The sequence below is a fragment of the Chionomys nivalis genome, chromosome 10, assembly GCF_950005125.1.
Source record: "Chionomys nivalis chromosome 10, mChiNiv1.1, whole genome shotgun sequence".
Lineage (NCBI taxonomy): Eukaryota > Metazoa > Chordata > Mammalia > Rodentia > Cricetidae > Chionomys > Chionomys nivalis.
Window position 1 is genome coordinate 24,654,954 of NC_080095.1, and position 23,659 is coordinate 24,678,612.

Below are 23,659 nucleotides of genomic sequence, written 5' to 3' on the forward strand. Positions count from 1 at the left end.
TCACCAGGTGGGGCATGATTAAGTATTATTGCTTTGAAAGTCAGAGGTGACTGGAGGGCCACTGGGTTTTGCCAGCTTTGTCCCATATCCTACTAGCCCCGCTCTCCCTCCCTCGTGAACTTGACTGCCTTTGTCAGCGAGAGAGAAACAGTCGCCCTTTGTTCTCTCTGGCTTCAGAACCCTGTGTGCTGCATAGAACCGTGTCCAGCACAGTGAGACTTGGAAGTGGACACCCATGATCAGGCCTTTCATTGAGATGCCCTAAACTCTCACGGAGAGGGACAGACAGATCACACCCCTTCCAAGGGGAGAACAGGAAGTCTCTGGGAATGTTCTGGGCGCCAAGCGGTCAGAGAAACAGAATGGTGAACCCACATTAAGTTCTTTATCTCAGAGTCCTGCTCTCACCCTGTCTAGGAGACTGGGCTTTGGCTGTACCATTTTCTGAAGCATCCCTCTCCTGTAGTCACTCCCTTGGAGGTTCTCTGTGATGCACTCTCTCCTTTGCAGCGTTCCCTCTGCCGTGTTCTGGTTTCAGGAGCCCTTCACTCCCACCATGCACTGTCCAGGTCTCTGATGGGACTCATCTCCTCTCAGGGTAGGGGGAAGATACTGAGGCTTCTGTGAAGGTCTTTCTGGACAACATCCCTTGAGAATGATGGTAGCTTCTCTTAGATGACTCAGAGATGCTACTTCAAGGCCAGCTATGGCGGCGCACACTTGTTACCTTGACACTCAGAAGGGGAGAATCAGGAGGATGCCTACAAGTTCAAGACTAGCGTGAACTATAAAAAAAGAAAAGATAGCTGGGTGTCAAGGCTCTGGAGACAGCAGTGCAGATCTCTGTGAGTTCAAGGCCATCTTGATCTACATAGAGAGTTCCAGGACAGCCAGGGCTACATAGAAAAACCCTGTGAGGAGGGGGATTTGGAGGGGGGAGATGCCATGGCAGGAGGCAGGCTGGCCATGCTGCCGAGTGGAGCCACACCAGGCCTAATGTGTGTCCCAAGTTCCTGTTCTCGTGAAAGGGCTTTACTGGCATAAAAATGCTTGGAAAATACACAAAGGAAGGTGGCTGGCTTCCAGACTCAACTGTTTACCTTTTGCAGAGCAGCCAGGAACACAGGGAGCTTATTTTCCAAACAGCCCCCGGTTGTCAGGTCTACAGCCCTCAGGCAGATGCCCACCTCCTTCCCCGAGCCTCGGTTGGGGGGGGTCCCTGACTTTTCTCTGGCTGTTTTCTGCTCCTGCAAACTCCAGTGGCCCAAGAGCCATCCCTAACCTCTAGAACAACAATAATTAACTTAAGCATGCCCTATGCGGTAACCAGTTTAGGCTCTGACGCTATGCCTGCTTCCCCAGTACATTCCAGGGAGGACTGGAGATGTGAACTACCAGCATGGTAGTTCTGTCTGAACTTGGGTATTGTGCCTGCTGCCACTCTTGGGATCTCTCTTCATAGTTGTCATGGTCTGTTTGTGGTGCCTGACACAGTGGAACCCAGCAGGCATGGCTGTAGTTCCTTGGGTGCCTCTTCTCCTTCTGGTAGCTCTCCACTTCCTTCAGATCCTGTTGGGGTTGGATGAGAGAGTAGTGTGGAATCAGCATATAGAACCAGAGAGGCCCTTCAGTTTCCTCGGAGAAAATTGAGGCCGAGGGGCCGACACTGGCATTTCTGCTGGGCCTCAGTCTGCTCCCAGCTACACGATGTGGTTGGTCCTTTTGTCTCCCTAGGTTCTCGGTGTTCTGGTCCTGGGAGATAGGAATGTCATCCCCATCTCCTTGCCTTGCTGTGAGGTCTCAGAAGACACCCAGGAGGCAGAGTCAGGTGATCACCTTAAGTTTGAGACCAGCCAGACCCAATTTCAAATAACAACAAAAGACACTTGGGCTGCATCCTTTCCGCCCCTCAGTCTGGTGTCTTGGCTGTATTTGTTTTGTTTGGTATACAAGATTGTCACCATGGGAGGGAAGCATGGTCCTTGATGAGTTCTCATTGGGAGGTCTCTAGTACTTTTTTTCCCCCCAAAAATAGGAATGACCTTTTAACATCTGTCCTGGCAGACCGTAAAAAATGGAGCTAAGGACAGCAGGAAAGAGCTGGCACATTCCAAAGGCTTATCAGAAAAATTAAAATATGGTGTATCTGCAGCAGGTGTGAGTGGGGCCTGAGGGGCCGACAAGACAGAATACATAGTATGAACAAGTGTGGGGAATTGTCACCACCCATAGGCCCGCTGGGACAGGGCAGCCAAAAATGTAACCGGAGCCACAGAGATAGGAAGACGGGCTGTGCAGAAATGCCAGGATTGAAGGTGGCATGAGACCCAGGTGCAGGGACCGGAGTCCTAACCTGCCTTCCTTCTCACCCTCCTCCAGGGACCCTAGCTGTGATTTTGTGATTTTGGACAGCAGCTATGTGGTTGTGGCTTTTGAGATCGTGACAGCAGGGGACAGAGTGGACAAGAGGCAGAGGATAAGGGTGGGCCAGGAGATCAGATCAGTTGCCTCGGGTCTTTGCATTCGAGCCGAACTCTTTCACCCAGACCCGAGGCACATTTTAAAATTCTCTGCCCTCACTTGCTTTGTTCGTAGTATCCTTTCCCATAGTGGTTGGGAATAAAAGGAGACAGATATGTATGTCATTAGCGTGCCTTTTCCTCAGAATGACCGTTTGTAGCGGCTTTGTGTCATGGATGACATGGGCACAGCCAGCCCTGAATCCTGGAGCTAGCTGCACTTGAGGATGGGGAGTGAGTCAGGGCTGGCCTTCTCTGGACTTGCTGAGGCCATGTGGGGAGTCAGCCAGGTGCCGGCGTCAACTTGCCTCCAGAGTCTGGCCTTGCAGGTGGTGGTGGCCGTGTGCTGGCGGCAGACATCTGGCGCATCAGGAAGCGCGTCCTCCGGCTGCCCCGGCTGTTGGCAGGTGCTCTTGGCTTGGGGTCAGGTGATACTGAATATCAACTGGCCACTCCGGCTCTCTTGAGGCTTGATCTTCCCAGCCCTGTGCTCTTGAGAAAACAAACACATTCCTCAGCAGAGCAGGGCACGCAGTGCATAGCCGATCAAGGCAGCTCTGTGCTCGGGCATCCCTCCGCTATGGGTGACACAGCCCGGTCTCAGGGTGGAATGCAAGTGCCTGCCTTCTCAAGGCAGCGACTCCCACGCTTGCCAAGGACATCACTCTGCCTTAGAGGGGAAGAACTAGTGCTTAGACGGAGTTTTGACTGACTGGTCATTTCTCTTTATCGCTCTGAGCTCTGGTTGCCCTAGTTGGTTGGGCCGTTGAGGTGTGTTTAATAAATAAATGCTTTCTCCGTACAGCCAGGGTACGGCATTCCCTGCTCGTGTGTTTTCTGCCTTTGGGAGATCCTATGTATAAACATGGAACTACATGTTAACATCCTCAGCTACCACGAATGATGAGTAGTGGGGCCCATGAGCTCTTGTTCTGTCAGTCCAGTCACTTGCTCTCTGGGGTGCTACTGAGACCAGGGGTGCTAGATGTGGACTCAGGCACTAAAGCGCTTCTTATGTTTCTACCTTGCAGCTGAACCTCAGCCGGCCAATTGAGGAGCAGGGCCCCCTGGACGTCATCATCCACAAGCTGACCGATGTCATCCTCGAAGCTGACCAGAATGACAGCCAGTCCCTGGAACTGGTGCACAGATTCCAAGTGAGTGAGGGTGCTGATGCCTGGCTATGGGGCCTATGGGGGTTGGGGAAGGCCAGGTTGGCTGTGCAGCTTAGAGCTGCGGCATCTGTAGAAATGGCTCTGCCCCTGGCAAGCTGTGCTTTCCTGGGCGAGTGCTCAGTTGCAGGCCGAACCTCAGGCTTGAGTGTAACCCAGGTTTGATGTTCTATTCATGGTCAGAGAGCTGCTGAGCCCAGATAAGGTTTCTGTGTCTTCAGGGCAGGTATGCTCAGCACTTGCTGGTGACTCCATTTTGACCCCAGGATGGGACCCCTCCGTTGCACCTGGGGTTAAGGGTTCCCTAAAATCTTTGAACCTTGTCCTGCATTTGTGGAAAAGCCCCTGTATAATTTGATATTGTGTATGCCTTGCTTGACATTTCTCATGGGCCTGAGGGGTGTTCCCTGCTCCCTACCCGTTTCCCCAGCAGCTCCAGATCCTGACCCCTGGATGATCTGCCTGTCACCTTCGGGTTTCCATGTGTGGTGAACTGCTGCTGTTGCCACTGCTGGCTTGCCCCATGTGTCCTCTTTCCCCTGGCAGGCAGCTCAGGGGTCATGAAACAAAGTCATATTATCAGCAGAAATGCAGCTGAAATAGTGGCCGTTCTCGGGCCTCCCTAGGACACGGGGTGCTTGAACCAGCACTTTTCATCTGCAGCAATTGGAGGTTGGAGAGCCTTTCCTCAGCCAGGACAAAGGGACTTTTGTCACACAGCAGCCATCCTGCTGACAGTGTTCCTCTCTGCCACGTGTTCAGGGTTGGTGGCCTCAGCCCCCTGAGTATCTCAAGGCAATCGCCCACTTTCTGGAGACCTCTTGCAGCTACTCCTTGCCTCCTGCGTGCATTCTAGGGCCTCCCGCAGTGAGGTAGGGATTGTCCCAGAGGGCCTCTTTATAAAGTCCCTCTCATCTGCTGAGCTCCATCTTCTCGTAGGCTGAGGCTGTGGCCATGATCCTCCTCCACCTTGTGGAGCCTCAGTTTTCTTGTTTGTAAAGTGGGTTCTTTCAGGGAGAGCAGCTGGGCAGTGACAGAAAGTGCTTCTGTGCTCAGTCCTGGAGGGTGCTCACCGCTGGTACGTGCTGTGCTTACTGCCTGGGTTTCTGCAGTGCAGTTACTTCTTCAGGCCCTTCTCTAGAGTGAGGCAAGGCAGGAAGGTTTGCCCTGACTGACCCCCTCTCCGCGGCATGGACTTAGCCCCAAAAGCAGCCAACCTGAGCCCATTTTATCTCTCTATCCCTCAGGGCAGGTCTCCTTGTCTGCTTTGTTTTACAACCAGGAAACTAAGGCTCAGAGGTGTGTGGGGTGTGGCAGGGTCAGGGCTCAGTATTGACTTCCTGAATCCTCTGCTTGTTCCCTGTGGGTGGCTTTTACACCACTCTCAGTGACCAGGTATTCATCTGCCTTCACCACCATCCTATAGGTGCTCTGGTCACTGAGTGAAGCAGCCACCACTGTCACCCCGCCACACTCAAGCCTCCTGTCCTCTAGGAGGCCCCTAGTGGCTAATTCCTATGCCTACAGCTCCTTAGGCACTGGTTCTCTGGGGAGACATCAGAGCCTGGGTGGTTGTGTAAACCCTTGAGGCCAAAATGTCTGCCAGTCCCACAGAGGACAGTGCTGGCACCTTGCAGGGACCCTGCCAAGCCTTGTCTGAGAACAGCAGGCCAGGTGTAAGGAGCGATGATGACTCCAGCAGGAGATAGTCACTGCCACGCAGTGTGGGCTCTGCTGTGAACTACCCAGGTGTGACTGCCTCCAGGTGAGGAAGGGGGTGCAGGTTGGGTCGTGTGGGACTCACTTTTCTGTTGCTGTGGAGACACCACAACCAGAATGACTTACAGAAGGGTTTATTTTAGCTTCCGGTTCTATAGTGCCGGGACAGCACGGCAGTAGATGGTAGCCTAGCGGCTGGAGTAGGGAGCTAAGAGCTCACATCCTCCCCTCAGCTGTGAAGCAGGGGTGAACTGAAAGCAGGTGAGACTTTTCATTCTTGAAGCCCACCTCCAGCCGCATCCTTCCTCCATCAAGACTGGACCACCTAAACCTCCCCAGTGACACCACCTGGGGACCCAGTATTCACGTGCCTGAGACCACAGGGGACATTTCTCACTTAAACCACCATAGGTATCTCTCTCAGGTCCCTGCAGTTAGAAAGTGATCGGCTAGCATTGGAATCGTGGCTGGTGACCTTGCTGTCCCCCTGCCCTGCCACTTCTCCAGAGACAAAGGAGTGGAAGGGCTCCATAGTTTAAGCACACAGAAGGTGGAGCCAGCCTCTAAATCCATGGGCCTTGTAACCCCGACGGTGTACATTTGTCATCATTAAGATGGCACACTGGAGCTAGAGAGGGGGCTCTGAGGTTAAGAGCACTGGCTGCTCTTCCAGAGGACCCACATTCGCCCCAGCACACGCATGGCAGCTCACAACTATTTGTGAATCTTGTTCCAAGGAAGACAAAGCACTCTTTCTGGCCCCCATGGACATCAGGCACACAGGTGGTGCACAGACATGCACGCAGGCACGACAGACATATGCATGCTGCTGCTGATAATAAAGTTCTTTAAAACTAATAATAATAAAGAGGAGGAGGAGGAGGCACCGTCTTCCTGGACAGGTGTGGCCCGAGTGCCTGTGATCCCCAGGTGTTGCCACGGTCATGTTCATTCCCATCAGTTCCCTTTTCTGTAAAGGTATAGTCTGGTCAGTAGTTAGCTTCACGCCCCCTCAGGGCACTGACCCCTCCTCTGTACTCCAGACACAAAAAAGCCCTCAGCCTAGGGCAGCTGCCAAGGCTGCCCTAGGTGTAGGAAAGAACATTCTGGAGAACATGTGCTTATGGACTGTCTCGGAGGGAGGGTCTTGGCTGGTCCCTGGAGCCTGCCATCTGGGGAGCACACACGTTGCTAACCCCTTGTCTAGGATGGGTATTTCTGGGGAAATTCTTAGAGCAGCCTGTTTCAGCAAGAAGCCAGATATATGATAAAGACCAGGACGGTCTTCCTGGGGAAGAGACCAGCTCGTTTTGAGAAAGTATCAGGCTGCATTCCTCAGAGGCCCCAGGAGGTTAGCAGGAGTGTATGTGGTGGTCGTGGTGGGGCGCGATAGGATGATAGGGACACAGTGACACCTGACAGATTGAGGGACTCACGATGATGTCTGGATTAGGACTCTTGGGGCAGGGCGCTTGGAGCTGTCAGTACTGACCTGATCATCTCCCAGAGAGGCACAAGGTCAGAAACCAGGCAACTTGGACCTGGGATTTGACATTTGACCTTGACCATGGCATAGCTTTCATTTCCAAACTCTTATTTCATTTTATCTGTTGGACATTAACAAGAAGGCATTGGCTTGGGACCCAGGAGGGACAGCGATGTCATAATAGGCATATTGATTTCAGGAGCAAGAAGCAGCACCCAAAGCCTGGTGTGCAGACCCCTCCTGCACCTTAAGTGTATGCACAACAGAGTCAAGTAAAGGGGCCCTGCCCCCGTCAGGGCTCTGCCAAAAGGGCCCCATCTGTATTCAGGTCCCCAGGGAACCGTTGTGGAAAATAATGGGGTTTCCTGATAGCCCTAGAGCACAGTGTTCTGTGGATGCTGTCCCGAGCCTCTAGTCCTCAGGGAAGGGAGGTTTGTAACTATGGCCAGCTCCCTCCTTGTGTCCAGGTAAGCAAGTGGGCGGGTGTGGGCCTGGTGCGTATGCAGGCCAGGCAAGTTGGTTGCCATGGGAACCACTTCCAGTCAGTTTTCCTTTTGGATTAACCTCACAATGGAGGATCACTGGGATGAGTCAGTTGTTTTTCTGTTCCAAGGGTCATGTGGAACCTGTAGTCTGGCGCCTTTGCCCACTGCCTGACATGGGCAAAGGTCCCCCAGGGCCCTCCTGGGCCAGTGGGGATGGGTGTGACTGGTACAGAGGGACCTTGGGCCTCTTGTCTTGAGCAGCCTTCTGTCTTGTCACTTTTGATATCACCTTTCTAGTTTGATTGCAAGGGTATGGAGCCTTTGGGCTCCAGAATCTACCTAGGTAGAGTATGCCAGTTGTCACCCACCAGGCATGTGGCTCTTTCGGAGGTAGTCCCTGATAAGGTTAAAGGGAAGCCTAATCCAAACTGATGTTTTCTCCCCATCATTTCTGTGTGTGCGTGTGCTCGTGTGTATGAGTTTGAGGGCATGTGTGTACATATACATACATCGTGATGTGGAGTTTTTTGTTTTTGTTTTTTTTTGTTTGTTTTTTGTTTTTTTTTTTTGATTTAGGGTCTCTCTTTGGCCTGGAACTTGCCAAGTAGGCTAGATTGGCTGGTTAGCAAGCTCTAGGAATCTGCCTCCCCAGCACTGAGATTTTAAGTATATGCTGCCATGCTTGGTTCTGTCTCTGTCTCTCTCTCACTCATATCCTTGGGATTGAACTTAGGTTCTCATTCATTGTAAGGTGAGCATTTTACCAGTTCGCCTGACTCCTCAGCCCTTCCTCTCCATATTGATTATCTGGAAGGAGGTCAGTTGTCTCCAGTATTCCTGGACATGGTCTGCTGTCTGTTTTTTGTTTTCTTCCTTTCTTTCTTTCTTTCTTTCTTTCTTTCTTTCTTTCTTTCTTTCTTTCTTTCTTTCTTTCTTTCTTTCTTTCTTTCTTTCTAAGACAGGGTCTCACTACATAGCTCTGGCTGTACTGAAACTCATTATGTAGACCAGGCTGGCCTCGAGTTCAACCTTTGTCTGCCTCCCAAATGCTAGTATTAAAGGTGTGCGCCACTTTGCCTGGCTCTGAACATGTTCTTTAAGGTCAACCTCATGTGGTCCTCCTAACTCTTCCTTGCCGCACAAACTTTCCATAACAGCTGCTCAAGCCTGACTCTTGCCTGCCCTGTGCGCAGGCGTCTTCTACAGCCAAGATCCCCTTCCTGAGGACCGCCTTCCTCCCAATAGTAGATACAGCTCCTGTCCCAAGCCCTCCCCACCTTGGCCTTTACTTCCCACCATTTGGAAATTCATAATCCATCATCTGCTGTTGTCCCTCCTGGGGCCACCTGCTGCCAGGACCTTTGTTCTCACTGCTGCCCTCTGCTCCAGTTTCACATATGGCTGTGTGTTTTGACAGTGTGTTAGGACCGTGGGAGGGTCTAGCTTGGCGTTGGGTGGACCCTGTGGGTTAGTGGTAGGTGGAGTGCATAGCTCTATTGGATGCGTAGGAGCAGGGAAGAAGACCAGAAGGTTTGTGAGGTAGGAGCTGCTGCCTGGCACGTATGGAGGAGTGTGCCCCAGAGCCAGCAGGCTGGAGTGGAGGGTGGCAAGGCCAGAGCACAAGAGCGTTTTGGGTCCAGGTTGTGGAACTTGGACTTTCTCGTGCAGAGAGATTGGGAAGCAATACGATAGTGATAATAAGGTCAGATTGATTGGCAGAGAGAGGCCCTGTTCAGGAGTTTTGCCAATGCACGTTGACCTTGGAGAAGGCAGGACACCAGGTAGTCACCAGAGCTTGGATGTCTGGGTTGAAGATGAACGTGTATGCTGGAGGCCCAGAAGGGCTCCATGCTCAATCCCAAGTGTTCCCTCCCTCAGCTTCCAGGACAAGACAAAAGCCACACCTCCTGTGGGTCTTCAGTATATAAAGGGAGTCTGGGTCAAGAGCACTTGGGAAGCAAATTTATTACCACTCCCTCCCCCTCCCCCATATTGGTCCCTTGGTTCTCAGTCAGGTGCCAAGAGCTGTTTATCACCTATAGGAACCGGGAGGCAGGCAGCAGGAAGCAGGTGCGTCTGCACTCAGGCAGGCGGTACGGCTTGCGTCTAAAATGTTGAAATTGCCAACCTCTGGTGGCTGGCAGAGAGCATGGTGTTCAGGGCTCCTCCTGCTAGCTAGCTGACGCTCTCTTGGGTTTTTGGGACCTCAGATGCTGGAGCAGTCCCGATTGATTATGGCAGGGAGATGAGAAGGTGGCAAAGCTCATGCCTGCTCTCAGTAGGTTCTCCCTGCAGGCAAAGGACTGAGCTCAGCCCAGGACTCTTGGTTTTTCAATACAGGGTTTCTCTGTGTAGCTTTGGAACCTGTCCTGGAACTCTCTCTGTAGACCAGGCTGGCCTCGAACTCAGAGATCCACCTGCCTCTGCTTCCCAAGTGCTGGGGTTAAAGGCGTGCGCCACCACTGCCCAGCAGCCCAGGACTCTTGTTTCCCTTTAAAAATTAAAATGGCCCATAAGGTTTTTGTTAGCATAAAACAAATTAATATATGCACATGTGCTTAAAACAGTGCCTGGCCTGGGATGAGTGGTGTGTGTGTGTGTGTGTGTGTGTGTGTGTGTGTGTGTAAGCATCAACCACCTTCCTTGTTGGTGTCTGGTGTGTAGCAGTCCATGCAGACCCTGTGGTCCCTTGGAACACTCAGCCATGCTTCTGGTAACACCGTTACTACAGTGACAGCAGCCCTTTGCACCCAGTCTTAGCTGTGACCCCAGCCAACTTAAGAGTTCCCTATTGTAACTGGAGTCAACAAGGCAGTGATTATGAAAGTGTCCCTTAGTGGGAGGCATGCCTGTGAGGGGCTCTTGGAAATGTGGGCTAAGAGGAGGTGGTCAGAGGGACTTGGCTGTGGTCCCTGGCTCCACCCCTCATCCATCAGCCCATGTGGATTCTGGTCATGCTGCCTGCCACATAGAGAACATGTGGGAGGGGGACCCATGACAGTGACCTTGGATCAACCCTGTCTAGTTCCTAAGTGTGACCAACACCTCTCAAGCCATAACTTAACCCACCCTTTCCACTCAAGTACAGATGTAAGAGCACCACAGGCATGGAGTTAAACCCAACAGCCTTCAGTGCTGAGCAGCCACTAGCAGAGGGTCTGCGTCTTGCTGGGGGATGGAGGGGAAGGCCAGGGACAAAGGTTTCCTTGTTCTTGGCCTTCCAGCCCAATTAGGAAGCCAGCGTCTAAACCCACAAGAAGTTTTGTAACGTCTAAGTTGAGCTTCTGTTGGCTTGTATGTGGGCCTCTGGGGTCAGAGTCAGAGCTTGGGATCCAGTAAAGATTTTTGTATTGTCACAGAAGATCTACTGCAGAGGCTGCCTTTGGCTAGTCACAGACCATGTGGACACATTGTCTGGGTTCTGACTGTCTCTCACTAACTATTCCTCATCTCAACCACTGAGATAATGGAATTAGTTATGCATTTTTCAGGCAAAAAAACTAAAGTCTGAGAAAGCTGTCACTTGCCCAGTGTCGTTTACTTGGTTGTGGTGTACAAATATATGTATGTGTATATACATAAATATACATATTTTTTTAACATGTGCCTGAAGGGCTTACTTTGGACAATAGCCAGTGGACACCCCTTCTCTTTCCCGCAGCTGGCTGCAGGGTCAGTGGCTCAGGGTCTCCTAGGATCATTTCCTTGGATTGCTTCTGACCCAGCTGGTGCCATGAGCTGATGAAATATCGGCTGGCAGCATCCAAGGGACTCAGCTGGGCCCATCCCAGTCCCAGAGCAGCAAACTCGGTACTGGGGTGACCATGAGGCCAACCTCAAGATGACTGCAAGTCTGGGTCACACGGCCAGTCCTCCCATGATGGGGATGGCCACACAATCTGCCCATTGTTTATTTAGGTTGAGCCAAGCAGTAGAGCCTGGGCACTGTTCTTCCTGCCGAGGGAGGGAACTCTATTTCATGCCTTCATCTGGTAGTAGGCTGTCCCCTGCCTACGGTGGGAAGAAGACCCAAGCCCTGCCACTCAACTGTTCAGAATCTGAACCCTGACATCTGATAGGTTTAGGCTTACGCTTACGGTTAGGGTTATGGTGCGTGCTGAATTTTAGAGATGTGTTTATTAGCGGAACATATTGGTAAGCACCCACCCCTTTAGCACTTGTGAGCTGGAGGCAGAAGAACCAGGAGTTCAAGGTCATTTTTAATGACATAGTGACTTTGTGCCCAGATTGGATATAAGAGACTATCTCAAGTCAAATGAACAAGCAAACAAGCAAACAAAAGATGTGTCTTAGTATGTTTTCTGTCATAGGGGTTACACACCTGTAACCCTAATACTTGAGGGACTAAAGGAGGAAGATTGTGAGACGCTGCCTCAAAAATAATCAAACAACACCACAAAGTATTGTCTAGAGTTATAAAAAGAGCATTTGTACTCATTATTCTACAGTTTCTCAGCTGCAGTACCGTTGACAGCTTGAACTGAGTAATCTTTTGTTGTTGGGACCTGTCCTATGCTAGCCAGGATGTTTAGTGACTTGTTTGATCTATACACTCTAGATACAGTAGTACCCTCAAACATTCCCTATTGTGAGGACCAACTATGCCTCCAGACACTGCCATGGAGTTGTTGGGAGGTGTCACCCTGCTTAGATGCCACGGTGCTCTTTATCATTGTCATCTTGTGGGAGGTGTCATCTGCCCACAAGGCCAGAAGTGGGCACTGGATTTCCTGTGCTGGAGTTGCTGGTGATTATGAATTTCCTGGCATGGCTGCTGGGAACTGTATTTGGTCCCTCTGCAAGCTCTTAACTGCTGAGCATCCATCTCTCCAGCTCCCATTGTGATTCTTAGGAGATGGTCTCAACAACTCTGTGAGAGTTCTTTCATGTGTACGCCAAAGCCCCAAGGAGTCTGCTCTCTGGGCTTGGGGATGGGCTCCCAGTCTAAAGGACTTTGTCCTGTCCTGTGGGCTTCTTTTCATGACCCTTTTGGGGCAGAGTGGTGCCCATCTCCATCCTCCTAGCTTATGTAGGGGTTCTATATGCTGGTTTGTATCTGTGCCACCCATGTGGGCTACAGTTGTCAAGCTAGAGTGGTTGGGTTCCCTGGACCTCATGTAACGAATAATGTCAAGCCAAGTGTGAAGCTGATCCTCTTGGGATGGGCAGAAGGAAGAATGAGGCCATCGTCCTTTGAGGCCCCTCCCTCCATGTCTATGTGGATGGTATCTACATCCCCAGCCTCAGGCCTCCAGCCCCAGGTCTACCCTATTTGTCAATCTCTCCACTGATTTGTAGCATCAGTCAGTCATCAAATGACTTCTGGAGTCATTCATTCATTCATTCAGCAAGTCCTGCTGTATGCCAGGAATCAAAAAACATTGCAGAAAACGCAATAAATTAGACAGACTGGGTAGATACAGCATATGCCTCATGGACTGAGCCAACATGTGTGCCTGTGTGTATGCATGTGTGTGTTTAGGAATGGCGCAAACAAAACATGTTAAAAGAAGAAAAAGGAACATAGCTCCAGGTAGGGCAAGGACTGGAGGAGGACAAGGCCTGTGATAACAGGGAGAGTCTTTGAAGACAGTGACGTCGTGTGTCCTCTTTCTGATGACCTTGAGTTGACCACCAACTCCCATTTTTATCTTTGCAAGCCGTCCAAGGGAGAGAGAGCACACTGCCGCCCCCCTTCCCTGCACACTGACTATGGCAGGGATTGGTGACATGAGTAGGTGCACACTTGTTGACAGAGCAGTTCCCACCTCTGAGCTTGCCTGGGCCACTTGTCCAAAGCATGTGGCACTGGGTCCATTGTCTGCAGCACCACATGCCAGGTAAGAGTGTCTGGTGGCAACATCAGAGAAATGCAGATCAGAACAACTCTGAGATTCCGTCTTATACCTGTCAGAATGACCAAGATCAAAAACACTGATGACAACTTATGCTAGAGACCATGTGGGGTAAAGGGACCACTTCTGCATTGCTGGTGGGAATGCAAGCTGGTACAACCCCTTTGAATGTCAGTGTGGCGATTTCTCGGAAAATTAGGAAACAACCTTCCTCAAAACCCAGCAATACCACTCTTGGGTATGTATCCAAAGGATGCTCAATCGTGCCACGAGGACATATGCTCAACTATGTTCATAGCATTGTTTGTCATAGCCAGAACCTGGAAACAACGTACATGACCCTCAACCAAAGAATGGATAAAGAAAATGTGGTACATTTACACAATGGAGTACTACTCAGCAGAAAAAAAAAAAACCGACATCTTGAAATTTGCAGGCAAATGGATGGATCGAGAAAAAACCATATTGAGTGAGGTAACCCAGACACAGAAAGACAAATATAATATGTACTCTCTCATGAAAGGCTTTTAGATATAAAGCAAGGAAAAACAAGCCTACAATCCTCCACAACCCCAGAGAACGTAGACAACAAGGAGGACCCTAAGAGAGACATACATGGTTCTGCACAGGAAGTAGAAAAAGACAAGATCTCCTGAGTAAATTGGGAGCATGTGTTCACCAGAGAGGGTAGGAGGGAAGAGAGAAAGAAGGAAGGGGAGCAGAGAAAATGTATAGTGCAATAAAAATTAAAAAAAAAAAAAAGAACGTCTGGCAGCAAGAACGCCCCTGTTGTTGTACAGCTGGAGCCTGTTGGACACCAGAAGGCTGGAAGGCTGCATCTGTAGGTGAGGAGCTCAGTGTCCTCCCCAGTGACCCCTGACCTCCCCAGAGTTCAGCAGCTCCACTGGAGACCGGCTTTTCTCTGCGAGTTCCAGGGTGAAGCTCTTGAGATCTGGCTGTGGGTCCCAGCTGCAAAGCAGCAAGGCGCAGAGGGCAGGGAGCCCGTGGCCACCAGGAACTCAGAGGCAGTGCTGCAGGCCACCCTGTTGAGGGCTGTCTGTACACTGAGTGGCTTTACTGTCCCTCACTGACCAGGTCCTCTTGGCCTTTAAACTTTGCTGACCACACGTTGGAAGTGAGTTGCATACCCTCGTACATGTTTCCTTATGCACTTGAGAGAGAGCCGTAGGATGAATACGTAGAGACTCCATAGAAACACCGAGTCTGCAGCTTCCGTTTTCTTTCTGTTCAGGTTCCACCACTCTCAGTCCTGCCTTCAAACACTCCTGCATTTCCTAATGCAGCCTGGAGCTACCTCCTGCGAAGGGTGCCGGGTCCCAGCAGTCTTGTCTGCTGGTTTGCTCCTGGGCACTGTGAACCCTGGGAAGGGCTGTGCTGGCTGATCTAATGGACTTGGCTGGACCACTTTGTTCCTCACTGTGCTGGTGGGATCGTGCATGGCCTGTCTCTTCTGCATCCTGTCTTGTCAGACTCTGGCCACCCCACCTTGCTCTTGAGAGTGAACACAGCTGAGGAACAGGGAGGGCTCATATGGATTCTGTCAGCTCTCCCAAATAACAGGAGATGTTGTTGGTGTAAAAAGTCAGGGTCCAAGAAACCCCCAGTCTTCTGTGAATGTGCAGTCCAGCCCACATGTCCAAGGCTGACACTGCAACTCACTTACTACCAAGGCTTGTGTGTTTCTTGCACTATCTTGTGACCTTTCAGAGTGCTAGACTGGTCACTGTAATAATTTCTGCACCAAAGGGACCTTGGCGGGTGAGAGCCAGAGGCAAGAGACAAATATGCCATGTAAACTGCTTAAGTGGAAGTTTATTGAGAGAAGGGGGAAGAGAAGGGAAGAAAGAGACAGAGGCAGAGACCTGCTTGCCTCATCAGAAGAACAGCGGGAAGAGAGTGGGATTGGGTGGAACTTGTCTCTTAAAGGGACCTTTTGCACCTATGTACAGACTACAGAGTGATATGGCAGCCATGGGACCCTGGGCTGGCTAGGGTGCATCTTACTCTGTCACTTCTATCCCCTAGGCCAGGGACCTTATTGCTTTGTTTGTTTGTTTGTTTTTGTTTGTTTGTTTGGGACAGGGTTACTCTATAGAGCCTTTGGAGCCTGTCCTGGAACTAGCTCTTATAGACCAGGCTGGGCTTGAACTCGCAGAGATCCGCCTGCCTCTGCCTCCCGAATGCTGGGATTAAAGGCATGTACCACTATTACCACTATCATCACCCAGCTTTATTTCTTTATGATCAGGTCCAGACTCCTTAGCTCTTCTGTTGCTAGGACCTCGGCCTGAACTTTTCTTTGAGACCCATGTCCACCCCAGCTGTACCAGGTGCCTGGTTCACAGATGTGTTAAGTGTCCTTTTCCAAGGTATCAGCCTGAAATAACCTTTTGCTCTTGACTTATGCCCGTGACTCTTCAGCATTGGTGGCCTCAGAACTCCCCTTCCCCCATATTTCCTCATGGCCAGACTTGTGCCCGCCCCTCACCATGCATCCCCTGTATCAGTAATCCCCTGCCCTATAGACACCGCCGTTTAGGATTCCTTTATGTCTATAATGGTAGGTAGGAAGTGGCTGTTGTTATGTAGTTTAATAGGTGGAAATTATACCCTCCCCCTCATCCTAGGGGCTGGTCTCTTGTTTGCCAGGAGGCCTCAGGCTGAGTGCTCAGACTTGAGAGAGCTCTCAGGAATACAAATGTCTGCTTACAGGAAGCTGAACTTTCCTTAGAAGCCTTTTCAGAGAGTGGGACAGGAAGCTCTCTCTGCACATCAGACAAGACCAGAGTGTGTGGAGATTCAGAAAAGACAGCTCTGGGCATGGCCTTGTCTGACCTTGGCCTGTCAGGGGCAGGGGAGGTGGGCTGTGCTCAGCCCACTTGCTTTCTGTCTGCCCCAGCATGTGTGTGAACATACTTAACCGGCCCACAGCAGGGGACCCGTAACCACGCGCTTTGTGCTCCCAGGGTAATAAAGCCACAGGCTTCTGAATCTGTACGCCTCAGGCCTGACTCAGCATAGGGGCCCAGGAACCTTTTCTGGTTTGTTCTGCGTATTCCAACCTAAATGTCTGGATCCTAAAAATAAGTCACTTCAGACTTTTTACTGTACAGCTATGGCACCTGAGAAACCACTAACTTAGGTAACTCAAGGACTTCAGGTCATTTTTTTTTTTTTTTTTTTTAAAACTCTACTGTTCTCTCAGACTGAATGGTGCCTCTGGGTCCTTATGTTAGGCTGGGTCTGGGCTGGGTGCTGCTGGACTGAAAGACGTGATCTGCAAATGATTGGAAGGTAGAAGCCTTGACCAACCACCAGGGACTGGTAACACAGGCTGCACACAGCACAACTCTGTCTTTGACACTGTGAATGACTAAGCTTGGTGCCTTAGCCCCTGGTATATTCTGTGTGCTGCCTAACTTTCCCATGGCTCCTGAAAGCCTGGCTCCAGGGTTTAACTGTATATTCCAAGGTTCTGGCCTACACTAGGCCTGATGCCAGCCGGACATGCCCTCCTGCACCGAGACACTTGCAACTGTGTGGATATCTTGGAACTGTGGTGAACAGGCAGGTGATGGGAAAACACTGCCTGGGGGATGTTGGACTTGGCCTTGGTTGGTGTCAAGTCTGTCAAGGGTGGGTTGACTTTGTGGTCTGCTGGAAGATGCACTATTTGTCCTCCCAAGTCTTCAATCTCACATGGCATTGGCATCCTGAGGCCAGGTTTCCCTTTCTGTAGAACCAGAGTGTACCTTTGCGGCATGATGTCCTTCACCCAGCTGGAGTCCCATTGTCTTCCCTCTGTGTGGTCTCCTTACCCCTCAGTATGTTTCTGTTATTGCCCTGCCTATATGTATGTTAGTCCTGTGCCTCAGAATCCTGCATAGGTCTCTTGCCCCGTGCCCTGTGAATCTTCCTCCTGATCACCAATCTATCTGACTGCCGCTCACTAATGCAATCTCCCAAGGGCATCTGTCTTCGTTTATGTTAGTCTTAATCCAGGGCTGGGAACCTTGGCATAGATACTATTTCCTTCCTGAGAAGACAGACTGGGCTAAGGGATCTTCCTTTGCTTCCAGAGCCACAGGACTCCCACAGTGGGAGAGAGGACGCAACCTCCCTGTGCATATTTTCCCTGTGGGCATTCTCTTTGGCTCATGCTGCCATGGGGAATATTTCAGTTTGTACACCCACTAGGCTGCAGGCCACAGCCCCATTGCAGCACACGAGAAAGCCTTCTTCCTCGGAATGAGCTGAATAGTGCTGGTCCAGATGCAATTGAGCTGTCCTTCCTGGAGCCAGGTTCTCTTGTGAACCTGGTATCAGAGCCAGGATCCCATAGGGACCTTCTTTCACTGAGGTGCTCTGAGCCCTGGTTTCTTTGTTAGAGGGGCAATTAACAGGACATCTGTGGTAGGATGGGTATGAGAGAAGCCTGTCTATGATCTTAGGAGTGATTCACCGTGGAGGTGAGTCCAGGTCCAAAGCCTACTTGACTTTCACCCAGCCTGGGAGGAGTGCAGAAGAAGGCCAGCCTTTATGACTGTCAGAGGAAGAGAGAGGAGGAAGATGGCACCAACAAGTACCAGAGTCATCTTTTCATAAAGGCTCCCGTGAGAGTAATCATCAGCAGCTAAGTGGAAGTCAGTTCAGCTCTGCTTGGGAGTCACTCCTGCCATTCCCTTGGTGGTCAGGTGCTACCGAAACACTCAACCTCCTGATTCCCGGGAGCCCATGGTTAGAACCTGTAGGTCCAAGATGCCCAGTGTGTCTCCTCCCAGAACCAAATGAATCTCTGGATGCTAGCCCCAGACATCCAGAGACATGGGTTGGTCTCTGCAAGGAGATGTCTCTGCAACAGCACTCAGTGGGATTATGCTCATATGTGACCTTCGGAGCCTGGGACCTCTTGGGGCAGCTCCCCTCCCCAGTGCAGAGCTGGTGGACTTGAGAGTCTTCAGGGTAGGGACAGGGTGAGCCCAGAGACTCAGGCCTAGAGGTTTGCTGAGTCCCATGTTGCAAAATGCAGAACATTCTTTTATTCTGTGTTCTACCCGCCCTCTGTGCATTGATTGTCTGCAGACCCCAGCAGCTCCCCAGGGTTGCTTTAACCAGAGCTGAGGTCAGTCACATCGTGGAACCGCAGGCTTGCTTCCGGGCATGGAGGATGTGTCCTAGTTTCCTGCTCTTGCTGTGTTAAACACCATAGCCCACAGCAGCTTGAGAACAGGCTTTGTTTCCAGTTACCGTTACCGTCCATCATCCGTCGTCGAGGGAAGCTGAGGCAAGAACCCAAAGGCAGGAGATGAAGCAGCAACCGTGGAGGAAAGCCGCGTACTGGCTTGTTTTCCATGGCTTGCTCAGCTACCTTTCTTCAACAGCCCAGGCTCACCTGCCCAGGGATGGCACTGTTCACAATGGGATGCCCCCACCCCCTTTTGTTTTTCGAGACAGGATTTTGCTGTAGTTTTAGAGCCTGTCCTGGAACTAGCTCTTGTAGACCAGGCTGGCCTCGAACTCACAGAGATCCACCTGCCTCTGCCTCCCGAGTGCTGGGATTAAAGGCTTCGCCACCACTGCCCAGCTGGGATGGGCCCTCTTATGTCGATTAACGGTCAAGATGTGACATTGCTTCCCCAGGCCAGTCTGGTGGGAGCAAGTCCTCAAGTGAGAACTCTTTCTTCCCAAGTATGCCTAGGTTTGTATCGGGTTAGCAAAATCTAACTATAACACACAGGCCAGATCTGAGTTTGGAGCTCCTGGTGGTGCTTTCTGTTGGAGAGCGAGGTCTGTCTCCCTGCAGGGGACTGCAGAGATGTAGTACAGTTGGTGCTCCCCCAGTCCGCTCATTTGCCTCAGATTGTAGTGGGAAAACTGTCTTCTCCCACCCATAGTGTGGCGTCAGTGCCCATAAGGGCATCATCGGTGGCCCTGGAGAGCCTGTGCTCCGAGTGGGCACCTAGTTTGCCTCTGCCTCCTTATCCCTCTGACAGTGGAACTTTCTGCCTCCTCCGGACCCCCCTGGGCCCAGGATGTCCATTTCTGTGGAAAGGCCAGACTCCCTTTCCTCCCTTTCTCTTCAGGATCTCACTCTGGTCCCTCGTGGCAGGCCAGCTCTCCAAGGGAATGGGTGTTTACCATTTGCCATGGAGATGGTTTGAATCTTTCTTCCAGCAATTTGTTTGGCAATTCTGAGAGACTTGTGAAAAGTGCGTGCAGCCCTCCGTACAATAGATGAGCTGAAAAGCTCGGAGGAAAACGTGCTGTGATCGCAGGGAAGCTGGGAAAAGCCTTTACCCCGCTCCGTCTCCAGAGAGATCGGCTCTCCCAGGCAGAGATTCTTCTGTGTGCACCGCTGCTTTCATCCCAGGCCCAAGCTTGTTGGCGCCTGCTTGTCAGATTGTTTCCCTCTCTGGTTTCATGTGGCTTCTTTCTCTTGTGATTTTGGCTTAAATGCCTGCCTCGGTGATACTGAGTTCTATTTAAAGGTTTCTGTCCTGGTGCAGGAACGTGGGGGCCACATGAGCTTTGTTGGGGCATAGGCAAGGAAATGCATGTCTGTGTTTAGGTGGCTTCAGTTGCTGGGGAGAACGGATGGTGAGTGTCTGGGACAGCAAGTGCATGACACCAGAAAACAGTCTCTCGCTCTCTCCAGGGAAGTCTTATGTGGCCTTGGAACTCCGCTCCTCAGGTTTCTCTAGCCAGCAGACTCCTGGGGTGGCCGTACAAGAACCTGCAGGGTCATCCGTGGTATATCTTGAGAGATACTGAGAAGCCCAGCGGCTGGCTGCCTAGGTCCCTGTCATGTGTTCTTCCTGACACACGGAGTGCTTCTGGAAGCAGTGGCCTGGGAAGGGGTTTGAGGGAGTTATGTTTTGTAAGTCTCTGAGCAGGATAAGAAGGAGTGGGGGGGGGGGGCAGTGAGTGGTGAGTTTGTGTGTCAGCATGCTTCCATGAAGAAAATCAGTGATGCTTGCCCATGAGAAGTCCCCATGGGAGAAGCAGGGCTCAGGAACAGTCCCTAGGTAAGCCGAGACTAGGAGAGAGTGGCAGTGGGCACAGCAGTGCGGCCTATTGGCCATTCTTCATTTATCTGCATAGCAGCTTTATAAGCAGCCACGGGGCAAAGGGAGTCAGTCTCAGGAGTGGGCACTGACTAGACTCTACTAGAGTTGGTGCCAGCACAGAGGCCTCCCCAGGTGGCGCACATCCAAGGGAGAGGGGGAGAGTTAAGCCTTGGGGAGAGGACAGAAAGGAAGTGCTGTGTGAGTTCATGGGAAGGACAGACCAAGTGAGTATGACTTTGGCTTTGTCTTAGATGCTCGCAAAGTGATACTAGGAACAAAAATAGGCTCTCTTAGAAAACATTCAATGGCTCCTTCTGTGTTGATAAAGCTTATTGAGAAGCAGCATTGTGGGTATTTTCTCCTCTGACCTTTGCTAACCTCAGCCTGGGGTGTGGACCAGGGTGGGGCTGACTTGAAGGCAGCGGTGATAAAGTGAACTTGTGTGATTATTTTTTGGGGGGGGGTAGGGGGGCAGGGCTGTCTTGACCATAAGCCTGGTGACTTAGCAATTCATTCTATCATAGTTTGGGCACTGAAATTCTGAACTCAAGATATCAGCAGGGTTAGTTCCGCCTGGAGTCCAAGGGAGGATCTGGCCCATACTCAAACATACTCAGTAGGACTGCCTACTAACTTGATAATGGCTAAAGACCTGACCCCATTTCAAAATAGGTCCTTATTCACAGGTGCTGGGAAGGGCTTTCCTTGAGCCCAGCCTTTTTACTGAAGCCTTCTTCAGCATCTTGTAATTATATCCTTCAAATTATAAATGTGAAGAGCCAGAGAGGACAGTCTCATTTCCATATGTCAACAAGTTGCTCTGACTCATTCTGCCTAGGGCTTGTGGAGTCATGATAGAGTGTCTTTTCTTGTCTCTTGGTGGGTGTATACACGTGTGCATGTTTGTGTCTCTGTACATGTAGGTGTGCATGGTTGTGTGCGTCTGCATGTGTGTGCGTGTCTGTATGTGTGCATATTGTGTGTGCATGTGTGTGCGCATGTGTGTCTGTGTGCGTGCGTGTGTCTCTGTGTGCATGTGTGCATGTCTGCATGCGTGTGTGTGCGCACGCACATGTGTGTCTGTGTGTGTGCGTATTGTGTGTGCATGCGTGTGTGTCTGTGTTTGTGCGCATTGTGTGTGCATGTATGTGTGTGTAGGCTAGAGGTCACCCTCAAGTGTTCATTTGAAACTGCCCACCTTGTTTTCTCTTACTCCTCTGGAACTTGCCGAGTAGGCTAGGCTGAGTGACCAGCAGGCCCTAGGGATCTGCCTGCCTGCCTGCTGTCACCTGACCTGGGAGTTAAACTCAGATCCTCATGCTTGCATAGCAAGCCCTTCACTGGCTGATCCATCTCCCCAGCCCCTCTGCCTTTAATTTACTGAGTTGTCTTATAGCGTCTTGTCTCCCATGTAAGTGTCGGCTCCTTTCAGGATGATGCCAGACTCTTCAAAGGCTGTCCCCTACCCCAATTTCCCTTGAGATGAAAAACTGCTCCATGTTGGAGAGGAAGTCCTCCTGGCTGACACCTTTCTACCAAGGTTGAATACCTAGTGGTACGGGCGGAGTAAGTGGCACAGTCACACATTTGGGGTCCTTATCCTTTGGTGCGGTAGGCTGGGCTGGCGCTCTGATGGAGCATACCGAGCAGATAGAGCAAGTCTGGATTCAGACAGAACTCTTAGCAAAGGGACCCCATCAGAGCACAACTGCTCTCTCCTTCTGCACTCAGGCCTTAGGCACACTCTGCTTAAGTCCCCATTGTGCCTATGCACAGATACACACCTCTGTGCTTCTTCCTTCAGGAAGCAGAGAAGAATCCTAGCCAGACCCCAGTGTGCTTCTGATTGGACAGATACAAGGTCACGTGTCCTCTTCTGGGCCCATTATTAGTTTAATCAAAGTCATGTTGTGGGGGAAGGAGGGAGAAGAGCAGATTCGTGGAGAATTGTGGGCGCACAGCCCTGTCATCACCCTTGTCCCTCCTCCTCTAACCACAGTGGGCTTTTCTTTCAGGAGTACATTGATGCTCACCCTGAGACCATCGTCTTGGACCCCCTCCCCGCCATCAGGACCCTGTTAGACCGCTCCAAGTCCTACGAGCTTATCCGCAAGATTGAGGCCTACATGAAAGGTATGGACACATGTGTCTCAGCCTGCTGATGGGTGTGGCCCACCCTCCTCTACAGTCACGGGTTATTAATGTTTGAGGAAGAGCAAGGAAGGAATTGAATTCCGGGGGCAGCCATCATAGGTAGGGAAGAACTATGTTCTACTTTGCAACCAGGGTTAAGAAATACAATCCAAAGAATGCTTCTTGAGTTCTGACCGCTGCAAGGGGTTTTGCTGTGCTGAACCCCTGGGGGGAGATGAGGTGTCCTGATAGCACTGTGGTCGGGGAACAGGCGTGTGTGCAGAACCACTCACGTGGAGTGGAGTTATATAACAGGGCAAAGGAGACAAGGGGAAACCAGGCCTCTAATCAGATGCAGAGAGATGCTGCTGAGCATCGTGGGGTACAGGCTGTTCCCCTGGGGGGAGCCTCCCCTGCCTGTGGAACATCTGCCAGCTGCTGGTTCGTCTCCAGAGGTCTTGTCTCTCTGTCGCACCTGACCCCACCCGGGAGCAGGCCAGCCCCAAAAGAGAGCAGACAGCCTTTACGAGGTGTGTTTCTGTGAGACAGACATTCTAGAAAGACCCTCATGAAAGGTAGCTGCCTAATCTGTCCCTGGCTGAACTGTTTTGTTTTCATTTTAAGCAACAGAGTTCTTTCTTTGCTGAACGCCCCCACCCCCGACTGCCCCCATACAGACCATGTCTGTGGCCTAAGCTGCCTTGAACTCTGACCCTAATGGTCCTTTGCTGTGGGGGCAGGACCAGTGAGCTCAGTCCCGTAGACAGGACCAGAGGTAGTCCTGAATGAAGGGATGGGGCTATGGGAGCATCCGTTTATTGGGTAAGCACCACATGCTTGGCCTGAAGCCTCCCGTATTCTGTCTGTCAGCACTGTTTGCTGGGCACAGCGATCCTGACCATTTTCCAGATGAGTCCTGGAGCCCGCATTAGACAGCTTTTTGTTGCCATAGCAAAGTACCTGAGCTAAGCCTTCTGTGGAAAGGGAAAGCTTAATTGTCTCATGGTTTCGAAGGTAAAGTCCAGGCAGTGCAGTGCAGGGCTGTTCTTTGGCTGTGTTCCCTCGTGGCAGGCGACACTGGCAGGGACACAGATGGAAACAGGAAGACGGTTGTGTCTTAAGCCATGAACACCAAAAGCTGAGTGGAACCAAACTTGCTTCTTTGATAATAACTCCCCCTT

General features: G+C 51.2%; 1 protein-coding gene across 2 annotated transcripts in view; it reads left to right on the top strand.

The window, feature by feature from the left end:
* Positions 1-23,659, top strand: part of Itpk1 (inositol-tetrakisphosphate 1-kinase) — a 137,577-nt gene that overhangs the window by 77,810 nt on the left and 36,108 nt on the right. For both annotated transcript variants that reach the window (XM_057783164.1, XM_057783165.1), the window contains exons 3-4: positions 3,551-3,676; positions 22,361-22,478. In XM_057783164.1, coding sequence (XP_057639147.1) covers positions 3,551-3,676; positions 22,361-22,478 — 244 coding nt within the window. The remainder of the gene's footprint in view (positions 1-3,550; positions 3,677-22,360; positions 22,479-23,659) is intronic.